At 39.8% G+C, this 15,600-nt stretch overlaps 1 protein-coding gene across 1 annotated transcript in view; it reads left to right on the plus strand.

Moving 5' to 3' along the window:
* The window catches only part of LOC118931520 (dynein axonemal heavy chain 9-like), a 215,598-nt gene that overhangs the window by 125,381 nt on the left and 74,617 nt on the right, over window positions 1-15,600 (plus strand). Inside the window, 4 exon segments of the mRNA XM_057499467.1 lie at window positions 7-145; window positions 2,147-2,434; window positions 9,104-9,314; window positions 13,655-13,782. Coding sequence (XP_057355450.1) covers window positions 7-145; window positions 2,147-2,434; window positions 9,104-9,314; window positions 13,655-13,782 — 766 coding nt within the window.

A 15,600-nucleotide genomic window follows, 5' to 3' on the forward strand; every position in this document is an offset into this window, starting at 1 on the left:
ATGCAGGCCTTGTGCGATGGTTGTTCCCGGCTTTGAGTTGATATGTGAGATCATGCTGGTGGCAGAAGGATTCACTGAAGTCCGGTTATTAGCCAGAAAATTCATCACTCTCTACCAGTTGTGCAAAGAGCTTCTCTCCAAACAGGTGCACTCCCTAGCTAGACTGTTCACTGCTCCTATGTGATAGCCCCAGCTCTGGACTGGTTCTGGGGCCAGGATGTTAGGCAAACATTAGAGCCTTCTCAAGGACACTCACTCTGTGCTCAGCATATTAAAAGCTCTGAACACTTCTATAATAAAGATCTGTGTCCATTTTCTTAGCCCAGCATTTTTAAATGATTTGGTTGCGGAACTCCATTTTTTAAAAGAATACTTAGCAACACTTTATAGATCCAGTGTCCCAAGAGAAATCCTGCAGTGGCAAACAAAACCCTTGGAGGCATTGGTCTTTATCTGAAGGGGCATGATAAGGTGAGAGGGTTGGAAAGAGAGAGTTAGGCAGTAAGGATCCCCACTTCTCACTGCTGCTTGTCGTTAAAAGGACAAGAAGGACCTATGGCAGGTCCCCCGGCAGGAATAGCACCTTAAAACATGACTGAGCACCTCTAAGAGTAAGCCTTCAGGGGAGAATTTCTTGCCGGCAAGGACAGCCATCAGGCTTCCCTGGGCTGCTCCCACAGACCCCTCTACTGTTTGGGGTTCTCTGGCTTGGATCCCATTTGCCACCACAACATGGGCTCTCTCAGCCCTGTGAAATCTGTCCAAGGTGCATAACCACCTCCAGCTGAGCATCTGAAGCTGCTCTTCGTGCCAGCCCCCCACCCCAAGCCTACTTCTCCTGAATTCCTCACTTCAGTACCAGGAACCATCATTTACTCACTTGGTAATTCCAGAACACTGCAGGTTATCCTCGACATGTGCCTCTTCCTCAGCCCTACCTCTTATGTATAATGAATGAGCTGTTGTGCATTCTACCCCCTGGATATTTCTCACATGTGTCTCATATTCTCTCTACCCCTTTAGTCCCAAGCACCCATGTCTCTGGCTTAAACTCTTGGAACTGCTTCTCTGCAAGTTTCTCTACCTCTGCTCCAGTTCCTCGAGCCCATTCTTTAGCCACCAGCTAAAGTGATCATTTAAAAATGCTTCTCACTGGTTTTAGAATAAAGACCAATATCCTGATCATACCCTTAAAAGACTGTGGGGGGCTCTGCCTCCCACCTACTTCCACAGCTGCAGTTCACAGTCCTGCACTGGCCTTCCCTAATCTCAGTGTGCATTGAAGGTCAAAGACATGGCTGCTGTAATAGGCTGAGGAGCAGACTTCCCTGAAGAAACAACATTAAAGTCCTGACGGCATAGAATTCAGTGAAGCACAGATGAGAAAGAAGTGCAGCCCAGGCCAGAAGGACCAGGTTATCCACAGGCTGAGGGGCAGGAAGACAGTCAGTTTGGGGCAGAGCCACCTTGTCCCCTGTCTTCCTTGTGCAGTGAGTTGCAGCATGTGTCACAGCTCTCATTAAATAATGATATGCTATGAAGCAAGGAGCAGAGCGGGGACTTGAATCTAGTACTGCCTGAGTGCAGGCTGTGCTCTGTACTACACAATTCCCCTACCACGCTGCTCGTACACCTGGTGTCAGCAGTATGGCTCACTCTCCCCTGGCATCTACTGTCAGGACTTGTGACCAGTGAGTTTTACTTTTGACAGAATTTTTAAGGAACTGTTTTTGGGGGAATTCCTTTCTCAGAGTGTTTGAAGGCCTCTAGGGTGGAGTGTGCGAGTTCAGCCTTGGCCATTTCTAAGAGCCAATAAGCTCCCTCCTTTATAACCCTTCCACCCACTGGATGTACAAGCAGTAGCTAGACAGGTTTGGAAGTGGTTCTGTTTATTTTCCCTGACCTCCAGCCCCTGTATGTCCTACATCTGTGTTATTGTCATCATAGCTGGAAAACTAATGCCAGACCAGGAGTGAGGATCCTGTGATCAGAATCTTCTACATCACTGGTCTTTTCCTGTCCCTCTGTCTTGGCCCCAGAAGTGACATAATCCTGATGGGATAGCTATAACTTTGCAGACACCAGCCCAAGTTCATGGTGTTCTGCAGCCCACAGCCCTGGTCTAACCTGCACTGCCATCCCACAGGATCACTACGACTGGGGCCTGCATGCCATCAAGTCTGTGCTGGTGGTGGCAGGATCCCTGAAGTGAGGGGACACTGACCGGCCCGAGGACCAAGTCCTCATGTGCTCCTTGCAAGACTTCAACATCCCCAAGATTGTGACTGACGACATGCCAGTGTTCATGGGCCTGACTGGGGACCTCTTTCCTGCCCTGGACGTCCCTCGGAGGAGAGACCTCAACTTTGAAGGTTTGGTTAGGTAGGCGGTGGTGAATCTGAAGCTCCAGGCTGAAGACAACTTTGTGCTCAAGGTACATGGGGTTTTCCCTCCCAAGATTTCTTTGTCTCTTGGTCCTTTCCTTGGGTGATGGGTTTCCTTCATTCTCAATCCAAGGGGTACTTAGGATGTACAAATGTGTATCAATTTAGCAATAACCCAGTTCAAGAGCTCTTTATTAGGGCACTCACAATGTGGAATGCATGGTGGGGAATGCAAGAGAAAGACAGAGCCCCTACCATCAGGGAGCTGATGATCGAATGAAAGGAAGAAGACACATCCATTGTGCTACAGCACTTGTTGCCTTCCTGCGAATTACTTCTACATGGTTATAGAGGGGTGATGGTACAATGTGGAAGTCATGTTGGTTCCTCTGCATTTTTCTGATCTTATAAATGTTTTGAAGTGATCAGGAGCAAGCTTTCCTACAATTAAAAAATTCCTAGTGTTAGGAAGACTGATATACCCCCCTGCAAGGTGTCCACATCCTAATTCCCAGGCTCTGTGAATTTGCTACATGACAAAGGTCACAGATGGAATTAAGGCTGCTAATAAACTGACCTGGAGATGAGATGACCCTGGGTTACCTGGGTGGCCCAATATAATCACAATGGTCTATAAAAGTAAGCAGAATGAATGTCAGAGTGACACCACAGGAAAGAGACTCGATCAGCCATTGGGGGCTTTTAGAGGGAAGAAGGGGCCACAGGCCAGGAATGAAGCAGCCTCTAGAAGGTGGAAAAAGTAAAAACAAAACAAACAGATTCTCCCACAGATCTTTCAGAAGGATCCAGTCCTATCAACACCTTGGTTTCAGCCCAGTGAGACCCATTTTAGATTTCTGACCACCTAAACTCTTAAGATAACTTGTGTTGCTTTAAGTCATTAAATTTGCAGTGGTTTGTTATTACAACAGCATTAGAAAATGAATACATTTGGCAGTAAATAAAGACTTAAAAAAACACGTTAACTTTAGTGCAAGGGTGACCAGTTGGGTATTGAAACCATGGTGGTGTTTACATTTTCTGGGGAGGCTGAGGGAAGGTGAAGGCATTTCCCTGTTGGGTTAAAACTGTAGATTAATGAAGAAGTGTTCATCCAGAGCAGATCTTTAGTTGTGATCCAAATGACCTTTATTAGGAGTGAATATACCCATGACCTACCTCCTTAAAAAGGAAGCACAGGCCCCCAGATTTAAAGCTGCGAAGGATTGACCAACATGGGGCAAGGTGCAAGTGTTCTTTTGATTTAATTGTGCTGACATTTTTATTAGGATTAGGATATACTGTTGAGTTTTTAGTGCTTCAGATATAAAGTTCTGTACATGTTGAATGGTCTTCCCCAGTCCCATTTCTCCAGAAGTCTATTACTTTTACTGAGCAATTTTGTAGAAAGTAACATTTTCTTGATACATACATGTAGTTCCAGAAGTACCTGCACACAAAGAGCTGGGTCGTGGAGTGAGATGTGACAAGTGCCACAAAGGAGGGTCCTAGGGTGTAGGGACATGGAGAGATTTTTTTTTCTTGTACAATACTATCTTTAGAAATCACATGACCATCACTTCAGTGTTTATAAGTGTTTTTATGTTCAGTATCACATTTGATCGCCACAACATATTCAGCTAATGATGCAGATGAGGGACTTTACAGAAGAGGAAACTGGAATGCCGTTACTTTTCCAACATAAGCCACTAAGTTATTTCACGGGACAGAGGGTGCTCCCCTTTGGGGAACAAACAGTCTGGGGGCAGGTTACTTCTACTCCACTCCAGGAGTTGCTTCTAAGCACACAATACTTCACTGGTTGGGATTAAGCCCTGGTGACGTATAAATAGAATCGCAAATTGGTATCTGCTTTCATTTCTGAGACCACGTTTTACTGAAGGAAGCAAGACATCACCTGGTCCTCTGCAACTGTACTGTTTTCACCAGTGGGCTCATAGCTACACCCAATGTCTCTCCTCCCAAGTTCACTGGATAGACTTTTTAAAGGTAGATAAGGACAGGAGGGTCTGCCAGGTAGAGGGAAAGGCTCAGCAAAAGGGTAGATGGGGAACCATAGAGATTGTACAGCAGCAGAGAGAGGTCCAGTGTTGCTGAGAAAAAGGTATTGGGGTAGTGGGTGGGCAATCGGACTTAAAAGATACTGTGGACCATAATACAGAAGACCTTGCATGCCAGACTGAGGGTTTCCTCTTAAAGGAAAGGCTCTGAGCCTAAAAGGTGCCCCCACCCCAGAGATGAATTAAATCTGATGCGGTTCCTAAGATGCAGAGCATGGGGCTGATGTCTTAGGATCAGGACAGTCCACATCTTCCCAAATAATCTGGGAGTTGGCTGGGGCAAGATGACCCTCCTTTCCCTTTTTCTCCATTTTTTTTCTTATTGAGAATCTGACCCTCCCTTTCCACAGATTTGTCAGTTAGCCCACATTCTCTTTTCTTTTTTATAACGGGGGGAGAGTGGACATCCCTGTCTTGTTCGTGATCTTAGGTGAAAAGCTTTCAGCTTCTCACTGTTAAGTATGAAGTAGGCTGTGCATTTGTCATATATGGACTTTATTATGTTGAGGTACTTGCCCTGTATACCCATTTTGTTGAGAGTTTTTATTAAGAATGGATACTGAATTTTGTTGAATGCTTTTTCACTATCTATGGAGTTGATCATGTGGATTTTTTTTAGTTGAGTATTTTTGCATGTATGTTCATCAGGGATATTGGTCTGTAATTTTCTTTTTTGGTGGGGTCTTTGCCTGGTTTTGGTATTAGAGTGATGCTGACTTCATAGAATGAGTTTGGAAGTGTTCCCTCCTCTTCTATTTATTGGAAAACATTATGGAGAATGGGTATTATATCTTCTCTCAATGTCTGATAAAATTCAGCAGTGAATCCATCTGGACCAGGGGTTTTGTTCTTGCATAGTTTTTTGATTACTGATTCAATTTCATTGTTGGTAATTGGTCTGTTTAGATTTTGTTTCTACCTGCGTCAGTCTTGGAAGATTGTATTTTTCTAGGAAGTTGTCCATTTCTTCTTGGTTATCCAGTTTGTTAGCATATAGATTTTCATAGTATTCTCTCATAATTCTTTGTATTTCTGTGGGGTCTGTTCTGATTTTTTCCTTTTTCATTTCTGATTCTGTTTATGTGTGTAAATTCTCTTTTTCTCTTAATAAGTCTGGCTAGGTGTTTATCTATTTTGTTTGTTTTCTCAAAGAATCAGCTCTTAGTTTCATTGATTTTTTTCTGTTGTTTTATTCTTCTTCTCAATTTTATTTATTTCTTCTCTGATCTTTATTATGTCCCTCCGTCTGCTGACTTTAGGCCTCATTTGTTCTTCTTTTTCCAGTTTCAGTAATTGTGACTTTATTCATTTGGGATTGTTCTTCCTTCTTTAAAGAGGCCTGGATTGCTAATATACTTTTCCCTTAGAACTGCCTTTGCTGTGTCCCACAGAAGTTGGGGCTTTATGCTGTTGTTGTCATTTGTCTCCATATATTGCTTGATTTCTGTTTTAATTTGGTCATTGATCCGTTGATTATTTAGAAGCATGTTCTTAAGCCTCCATGTGTTCATGAGCCTTTTTGTTTTCTTTGTACAATTTATTTCTAGTTTTATACCTTTGTGATCTGAGAAGTTGGTTGGTAGAATTTCACTCTTTTTTAATTTTGAGGCTCTTCATGTGGCCTAGTATGTGGTCTATTCTGGAAAATGTTCCATGTGCACTTGAGAAGAATGTGTATCCTGCTGCTTTTGGGTGTAGAGTTCTGTAGATGTCTGTTAGTTCTGTCTATCCTAGTGTGTTGTTCAGTGCCTCTGTGTCCTTACTTATTTTCTGTCTGGTTGATCTGTCCTTTGGAGTGAGTGGTATGTCGAAGTCTCCTAGAATGAATGCATTCTGTTAGTATTGTTTCACATATGTAGGTGCTCCTGTGTTGGGTGCATAGATATTTATAATGGTTATATCCTCTTGTTGGACTGCCCCTTTATCATTATGTAATGTCCTTCTTTATCTCTTGTTACTTTCTTTGTTTTGAAGTCTATTTTGTGTGATACTAGTACTGCAACACCTGCTTATTACTCCTTGTTGTTTGCTTGAAATATCTTTTCCCATCTCTTGACTTTTAGTCTGTGCATGTCTTTGGGTTTGAGGTGAGTCTCTTGTAGGCAGCATATAGATAGGTCTTGCTTTTTTATCCATTCTATTACTCTGTGTCTTTTGATTGGTGCATTCAGTCCATTTATATTTAGGGTGATTATCGAAATATATGTACTTATTGCCATTGCAGGCTTTGGATTCATGGTTACCAAAGGTTCAAGGTAGCTTCTTTACTATCTAACTGTCTAACTTAACTCTTTTATTAAGCTATTATAAACACAGTGTGATGGTTCTTTATTTCTCTCCCTTCTTATTCTTCCTCCTCCATTCTTTGTATGTTAGGTATTTTATTCTGTACTCTTTTGTGTTTCCTTTGACTGCTTTTATGAACAGTTGATTTTATTTTTTGCCTTTAGTTAGTATTTGGTTGATCTGCTTTCTTTGCTGTGATTTTCTTTTCTCTGGTAACATCTATTTAACCTTAGGAGTGCTTCCATCTAGAGCAGTCCCTTTAGAATACTCTGTAGGGGTGGTTTGTGGGAGGCAAATTCCCTCAACTTTTGCTTCTCTGAAAATTGTTTAATCCCTCCTTCAAATTTAAATGATAATCATGCTGGATACAGTATTCTTGGTTCAAGGCCCTTCTATTTCATTGCATTAATTATATCATGCCATTCTATTCTGGCTTGTAAGGTTTCTGTTGAGAAGTCTGATGATAGCCTGATAGGTTTTCCTTCGTAGTTGATCTTTTTTCTCTCTGTGGCTGGAATACTCTGTCCTTGTCTTTGATCTTTGCCATTTTAATTATTATATGTCTTGGTGTTGTCCTCCTTGGGTCCCTTGTGTTGGAAGATCTGTGGGTTCCATGGTCTGAGAGACTATTTCCTCCCCCAGCTTGGGAAAGTTTTCAGCAATTATTTATTCAAAGACACTTTCTATCCCTTTTTCTCTCTCTTCTTCTTCTGGTACCTCTATGATGCGAATATTGTTCCATTTGGATTGGTCACACAGTTTTCTTAATATTCTTTCATTCCTAGAGATCCTTTTATATCTCTCTACCTCAGCTTCTCTGTATTCCTGTCCTCTGATTTCTATTCCATAGTCTCTTGCACCTCATCTAGTCTGCTTTTAAGTCCTTCTATTAATTGTTTCATTTCTCCCTCCGGACTTCATCCCTTAGCTCTTGCATATTTCTCTGCAGATCCGTCAGCATGGTTATGACTTTTATTTTGAATTCTTTTTCAGGATGTTTGGGTATATCTATCTCACCAGGCCCTCTCTCTGGCATTGTTTGAGTGATTTTGGACTGGACCAGGTTCTTCTACCTTTTCATAGCAATAGAAGTGATCGCCAGCAAGTGGCGCGTGTGTCTTGGACTGATACTTAGAATAACTTCTGTCATCATGACTCTAAATCCACAGAGAACACAATGTAGTGAAAAATATCTACAATCATAAAAGTAAGCCACTATTGGTCTTCAACTCTTATAATCATGGGAAATATAGAAGGTCTAAATATAAGTACAGAACAGAATATAAATATTACCAAATATGGCAACATAAGAGAATAATGGGTCTGGCAGAAGAGAGATGATGGAGAGGACAAGGAAAAGTAAAAGTAAGCGTAAGTGTCCTTATATATTTATCTTACAGAAGATACCTTCAAAAGTTGGCAGATTAGTAGCAGTCAGAGAGTAGAAATAACCCATTCATCAGTTGATAAATGGACAAACAAAATGTGGTTTACCTATGGAGTGGAATTTTATTCAGTTATAAAGAGGAATGAAGTAACTGGTACAGGCTACAGTGTGGGTGGCCCTTGAAAATGCTGTAAGAGGCCATTCACAAAATACCACATATTTAATTAATCTATTTATAGGAAATGTCCAGAATAGTCAGATTTATAGAAGCAGAGTGTACTTCAGGGGTTGCAAAAGCTGAGGCAGCAATGGGCAGATGGGTGTGACCAGCAATGAGTATGTACATCTTTTTTTCCTTTTGGGGTGATAAAGAGGTCCTAAAATTGGAGAGTGGTGATGGTTGTATAATCCTGGGAATATGCTCAAAACCTTTGAATTTTATACTTTTAAAAGGTAAATTTTATGGTACTTGGGTTATATCTCAACACCACTGAAATGAACAAAATTTGATGGAACTAGAAAGCAATTTTAAGTTTTTCCAGTAGCAGGGAATCGGTAATTGTTGATGAAAAAGTCTAGGAATATAATACAGTCTCCTTTCAACAGCAAGAGCAGCCCCACCACCACCTCACCTTCCATTATAATCACTTGTCATGTCCACATGACTTGCTTCTTGATCGGACTCTGGGATCATGCCGAGCAGGATGGTCATCTCTGAATGCCCCTCACCTGGTACACTCTCAAGCACTTAGTGGGTGACTAATAAATTATATGACTGAATGATGAATGAGTGAGTACAGGAATCATGTTGCCACTGTGGTTAGGACCCATCCCATCTTGAGGGGAGTAGCCCTTCCTCGGTTGATGTCGGCCTCACTCCAGACACCAGCCTGGCCCACAGAAGAGCTGTGGGGAGTAGGTGAGTGACAGATTGGTCCCTCTGGCTGAGTGCTGTGTTCCCCCAGGTGGTCCAGCTGGAGGAGCTCCTGGCAGTGCGGCACTCAATGTTCGTGGTGGGCAGTGCTGGTGCCGGCAAGTCCCAGGTGCTGAGGTCCTTGCACAAGACCTATCAGATCATGAAACGCCGCCCCGTCTGGACTGACCTCAACCCCAAAGCCGTCACAAATGATGAGCTCTTTGGCATCATCAATCCAGCCACATGAGAATGGAAGGATGGTAAGAGCAGTATACCCCTGGGGGAAAGTCCCCACTACCCTCAGAGGCCCTCAAGCAGGTGTGAACATTGTGAGAAGAGCTGCAGAGGAGAGAACGCTGGGCCGGTCTTTTTGGGATGGGAGAAGGAGGTGAAGAGAGAATCAAGGAAAGGAAGAAACCCTTTGGCTTGGAGGGGAAAATAGCCTTTGGGGTAGTCTCTTTGCTTGGGGACTTTGCAGCTGCCCCTTGAAAGGGGGGCACTCACAGAGGATGAGGCTGCCAGGCATTCCCAGCTGCAGTTCTGTGATTCTGGAGCAGTCACAGAGTCCCTAGCTAGGCAGTGGGTTTAAGACATGGGTGTGATAGGGAAGCCCACAGCCCATTCCTTAGGGAGCAGTGCAGTGTGGCATTCCACAGAGGGCACAGCCCCAGGAGAGATGGCGAAGCTGCCAAAGGGGACATACACCATCATTCATCTCAGGAGAGCCCTAGAACCCTGGTCTCTTCAACGATCCTGAGGGTTCCAAACCTTTGTTCACTCATTGCTGACCTCACCATCAGCAACGGGCGGATGTTGAAAAAGGGTCTATTATCACTGGGTGTGAGCAGAAAAGAAAGTGAAGAGAACTCTCTGTGAGTGGATATGATCTCTTTCTAAAACTGATGTTTCAGAAATGAATGAGGACATCTCGGATCCCTCCTCATGTCTCCATGTCTGACTACATCAGGGTCAAACTGCCTGGGTTCCTAATTTAGAGCCTTCAGTCAGAGACCTAGAATAAGGGGAGTAACATCTCTAGTTTTTATTTCAGTGACTATTAATGAGGCTTAACATCTCTTCCTTGTTACTGGTCTTAGTAATTTGCTCCTCTGTGATTTGACTCCCCCTTATTATTTTCTTATCAGTTTGTACAGTTCTTTATATGTCAAAGCGATTAACCCTTTATCTGTTGTAGGCATTGCTAATGGTTATTCCCTATTTGCCATTTTTCTGCACATACTTCATGGCATATTTACCATACACTTTTTAGAGGAGGAAATTATGTCCATCTAGTCTTTTTAGAATGTGGAATTGTTACGTAGTTTATAACCCTTTCTACCTTTCAGCTATACATTTGGTATCATAAATTTGGTCCTAGAGATTCTTTCTATGTTTACATTTTTATCCATCTGGAATTTATTTTGAGGCTTGGTATGAGGTAAGGTACAGAATCAATTTTATTTCCTTCCAGGTGGATAATTTAAATTAATGTGCAGCAACATTTATTAAGTAAAGTATCCTTTCCCTCTGCATTTAAACACCAGCTTGTCAAATACACTGAGATCTAACTGGGTTTTCTACTTTGCTCCACTCACCTATTTACCTAATGCCATTCTATTTTAGTCACATTTTATAACATTTTAATGTCTGATAAGGTAGGGCCCTCCTCAATGCTCTTGTAATTTTCCTGGCTAGTCTCAAGTACTTCCTATTCCATATCAGATTTAAACTCACATAATATGATCCAAACTTTAAGTGGTGTTTCAATTTTAATTAAAGTTTTATTAATGTGTTCATTAAATGTTGAAAATCTGACAAAATGTATAATAATCATAAACCTGTATTCACTAAATAAGAGAACTTCCAAGTAAATGGAGTATGACTTTATTAAATGTCTCAGAACCACTTAATAAAACAGTAATATAGTGTATTATATTAATGCATCTTTTTCAATATTAGATCCAGTAGACAGAAAAATAAGTATAGACATAGAAGTGGGAAATATATCATCAAACTCAGTATAATACATAGTTATATAACTTTGCATCTTACAAATAGAAAATATTCCTTTCTTGGTAGGTTCATGGAACATTTCCAAAAATTTAGAGTTTCATTGGGAACAAAACAAACCAGAATGAATTCAAAAGTGTTAATGCAGAGGCCACAATTCCTAATAATAATGCAATAGAATTAGAAACAAATAGCAAGGAAATGACCAAAAATAATTTTACCACTTACAGATCAAGAAATGCTCACTTAATCCTTGGGTTAAAGGGAAAATTAAATTGCAATCCCTGTAGGAAGCAATAGAAATAAAAACACTTCATACAAAACCTATAGGACACATCTAAAGCCAATAAGGAAAAACTCTAAACTCTATTTTACAAGGTAGATGAGAAATGAAGGAAGTCATTATCCATCCTAATTATTCAAAGAATAATAAAGTAAACCTGGAAAAAATTGGGAAGAAGAAACTTAATGCAGAAAAAGGTAAAATTGGTGGAAAGAAGCAAAGAAAACCATAGGAATGATAAATAAATATAAGTCCATTGTGAGCATGATTAATGGGAAAAAAGAGTAAAACTGTATCAGATAGGGAAGGGGAAAGAAGATGTAACAGTAGATACAGACAAGATTAAAATAGAAGAGAATAGTTAGATGACACATACAAAAATCAGAAATAAAATGGTCCACTGGTAAAGATTTACTCAATATGAAGTAGAAAATGAGTTAACTAATAAAGAGGAAAATTAAAAAATATAGCCAGAACAAAAAAAGATAATTCCAAAATCATAAAAAGGACTTCCCTCAATTCATTTTATGAAGCCACAATAAACTTGATATCAACCTTTCTGTAGAACCAAAAACAAGAGCCTAATTTCATTTAGTATTGTAGATTCACAAATTTTCTATAAAATATCAGTAATAGAATCCAACACTGTAGAGAAAATGGAAGTTCCACAGCCAGGATTCTCACCTGACCTTGGTTTTCTTGCCCACCTTGTATGAGCAGTGCTGGTAGGTGCAGTCTTGCACACCTGTGGGCAATGAGATATTAGTGACTCAATGTAAGGAGCTCCACCCAGTGTTCTGGGGCTGTGTGGCTGCAAGGTGGTGAAGAGGCCGAGAGGCAGAGACTAGCCTGCTGTATGCAGACTGCCCTCAGGCAGACAGGATTCCAGAGCTTGACCTGCCACCATGAGAATAAAGCTGGCTATAAACCCTTTTACCCCAAGAACATTCCATTGTCACTTTTCGGTCTCACCGAATCCAGAGTGAAATTGCCTGGGGCTGACACCCTCAGGGGAGACAAACACTGTCTCAAAATAATATACTTTGACCAAGTAGAATCTACTCTAGGAATGTAGGGTTACATTGATTATTTTTAGAGTGTTTTTTAAAGTATTAATTATTTTTCTAAGTATTTTTAAGTGCTTATTAAGTATTTAAGTATATAAGTATTAAGTAAGTACTTATTTTAAAGTATTAATTAAAGCATTGAAAAATTAAAGAAGTAAATCATTTGATCAATCAACAAATGCTAAAAACTCACTGGCCACTCCTAATTTTTAAAAAATTCTAAGTAAAATAGAAATAGAAGGAATCCCTTAAATATAATATATACTCTTAACCTAAAGTCAAAAGGAAAAAGAAAGCATTCTTAATGATGAGAAAGTAAAACTGTTTTCATTGAAATCTGGAATAAGTCAGGGAGACGTATTCCAATATTATTAGTCAGGGTTGATTGGTGGGATTCTAGAAGATGCAGTAAGACAAGATAATGGAATATGTGGTATAAATTGGAAGAATGTAGAACAATCATTATTTTGCTGATACAACTTTATGCCTAAAGAAGTCAAGAGGTATTATTGAAAAATCACTAGAATTAATAAGAACATTTATTAAAGGTAACTAAGTATAAACTAAATATACAAAATTTGATAGCTTTTCTCTATACTAGCAGTAGCCAGCTAAAAATGGAAGTACAAAAAAACCAGTCCCATTCACAATAGCAATAAAAACTATGAAATGTTTAGGAATATATTTAGCCAAAGTGATACACTGAAAATGCTATAAAATTGTATTAAGGAACATAAAACAATATTTGAATAAATGAAAAGACATACCATATTATTGATTGGGAAACCTTGGTCTCATAAAAATCAATTCTATCCTAATGAAGATATAAATTTCCTGTAATGCCAGTTTAAATCACATTCAGACTTTTCTCAAAGTCTGCATTTGACAAGATTTCCCTGGGCTGCAATTACAAAGGATGAAAACTTACCTAAAAAGGTTTTATGTAATTCCATCATGTCACAGTTGCCTGTTGAAATAATTTGCTGAGTCCCTTGTCACGTAAAAAGCCAGTACTATCAGGCATTGTTGTTTTGTGTAGCTGTTCTTACTAAAAGTCAGACTGGAGCAGAGAGAGAGTGGGAGTTGCCTCATGGCACTGTCAAATCTTGGTAAAAAGATATAAAACCAGTTCTGACCTGCCTTTCTATTTACACCTTCTGTAGCTAATAAGGAAAGGCTGTGCTGAGAGAAAGAAGATTGGTGGTGAAATGGAAAATAAATTATCCGTGGTTCCTTTTAGGATTGTTCTCTTCCATCATGCGGGAGCTTGCCAACATCACCCATGATGGGCCCAAGTGGATCTTACTGGATGGTGACATAGATCCAACGTGGATAGAGTCTCTCAACACTGTCATGGATGACAACAAGGTATCAGTGGGGAAGGGGAGTCTGCGTCATCCCTATTCATCTATGAAACGTGTACCCCAGGCACATTTGGAAATCTTGATTCCACACAGGGCTGGCCCTGAGTACAGAATTATTACCAGTGTCTTTATTTATTTTTTATCTATTCCAGCTTTATGGAGATATAATTGACATAGAACATTGTGTAAATTTAAGGTATACAATGTGATGATTTGAAGTATGCATATATTTTGAAATGATTACCACAATAAGGTTAATTAACACCTCCATCACCTCATCTGATCATCTTTTTGTTGTTGTTTTTGAGAGCTTTTAAGTGCTAAGATCTACTCTCTTAGCAACTTTCAAATATGCAATACAGTATTAACTATAGCCACAATGCTGTACATTACATCCTAGGATTAATTTATCTTATAACTAGAAGTTTGTAACTTTTGACCTCCTTCATCCATTTCCTCCACCCACCTCATCACCCCCAACCCTGGCAACCACTGATCTATTCTGTTTCTATGATTTTGTTTCTTTTAGATTCCATATATACATGAGATCATATAGTATTTTTCTTTCTCTGTTTGATTTATTTCTTGCACCACAATGCTCTCCAGTTCCATCCATGTTGCCACAAATAATGGGACTTCCTTCTTTTTATGGCTGAATAATATTTCATTGTGTATATGTACCACATTCTCTGTCCATTCATCTTTCATTGGATACTTAGTTTGTTTCCATGTCCCAGGTATTGTAGGTAATGCTCCAGTGAATGCAGGGGCACAGGTATCTCTTCAAGATCCTGGTTTCACTTATTACTGGTGTCTTTAATAGACATCTCAGAATGGACTCATCTGAATGAGCGACTTTCACTTACATTGATGGCCCTGTTTTTAGCACTGCTGTCATTTCCTTCAAAATCTTCTGCATGTAGATTAATTTAATATTTAGAGCTGAAAGGAATCTTAAATCATCTCTTCCAATCTTTGTTTTTTCTTTCCAAATAAGGAAACTAAAGATGAGAAATATTCTGAGCCTGTCAGACATTCTCAATGGTGACACTCTTTATCCATGGAAAAAATATTTTTATTTTGTTTTATTTTGGTATCATTAATATACAATTACATGAGCCCCATTGTGGTTACTAGATTCCCCCCATTATCAAGTCCCCACCACATGCCCCTTTATAGTCACTGTCCATCAAGCATAGTAAGATGCTATAGAGTCACTACTTGTCTTCTCTGTGCTATACTGCCTTCCCCATGCCCTCTATATTATGTGTGCTAATCGTAATACCCCTTATTTCCCTTATCCCTCCCTTTATATTTTTATTTTTTATAAGCAATGAAGACTAACAATGCCAATAAACTAGCTATTAAGCTGGTGGCTGCTCCTAAACTTGCTGAGAAAGCACATCCATATTAGAAGTGTTACAAAGGTTTCTACATTTATAGGATAATTAGAATAAATGTATGTTCTCTCAGAGGGATGACCTAAAGAGACACGGTAGTAATAAGAAGCCTAAGCTTTTTTCCTTTAATAATCTTATTATTCCAGTATGGCCTAATTCATTCAAATCACTGACATCAATGTAAGTTTTTTAGGTAACTTATTTCCTGACTCGATATACACACACGGGTGGGAGTGGAGAGAGGAGAGAGAGAGGATTGTTGTAGAAAATTTAGAAAACACACTGTAATCACAAAGAAGAAAGCAATCATCTGTAATTATTATTATTTTCTTTTTGTAGACAGTTATTTTTTATTGAAGGGTAGTTGACACACAGTATTACATTAGTTTCAGGTGTACAACACAGTGATTCAACATTTGTAT

This window comes from Manis pentadactyla, chromosome 4 (genome assembly GCF_030020395.1).
Source record: "Manis pentadactyla isolate mManPen7 chromosome 4, mManPen7.hap1, whole genome shotgun sequence".
In the NCBI taxonomy this organism is placed as follows: domain Eukaryota; kingdom Metazoa; phylum Chordata; class Mammalia; order Pholidota; family Manidae; genus Manis; species Manis pentadactyla.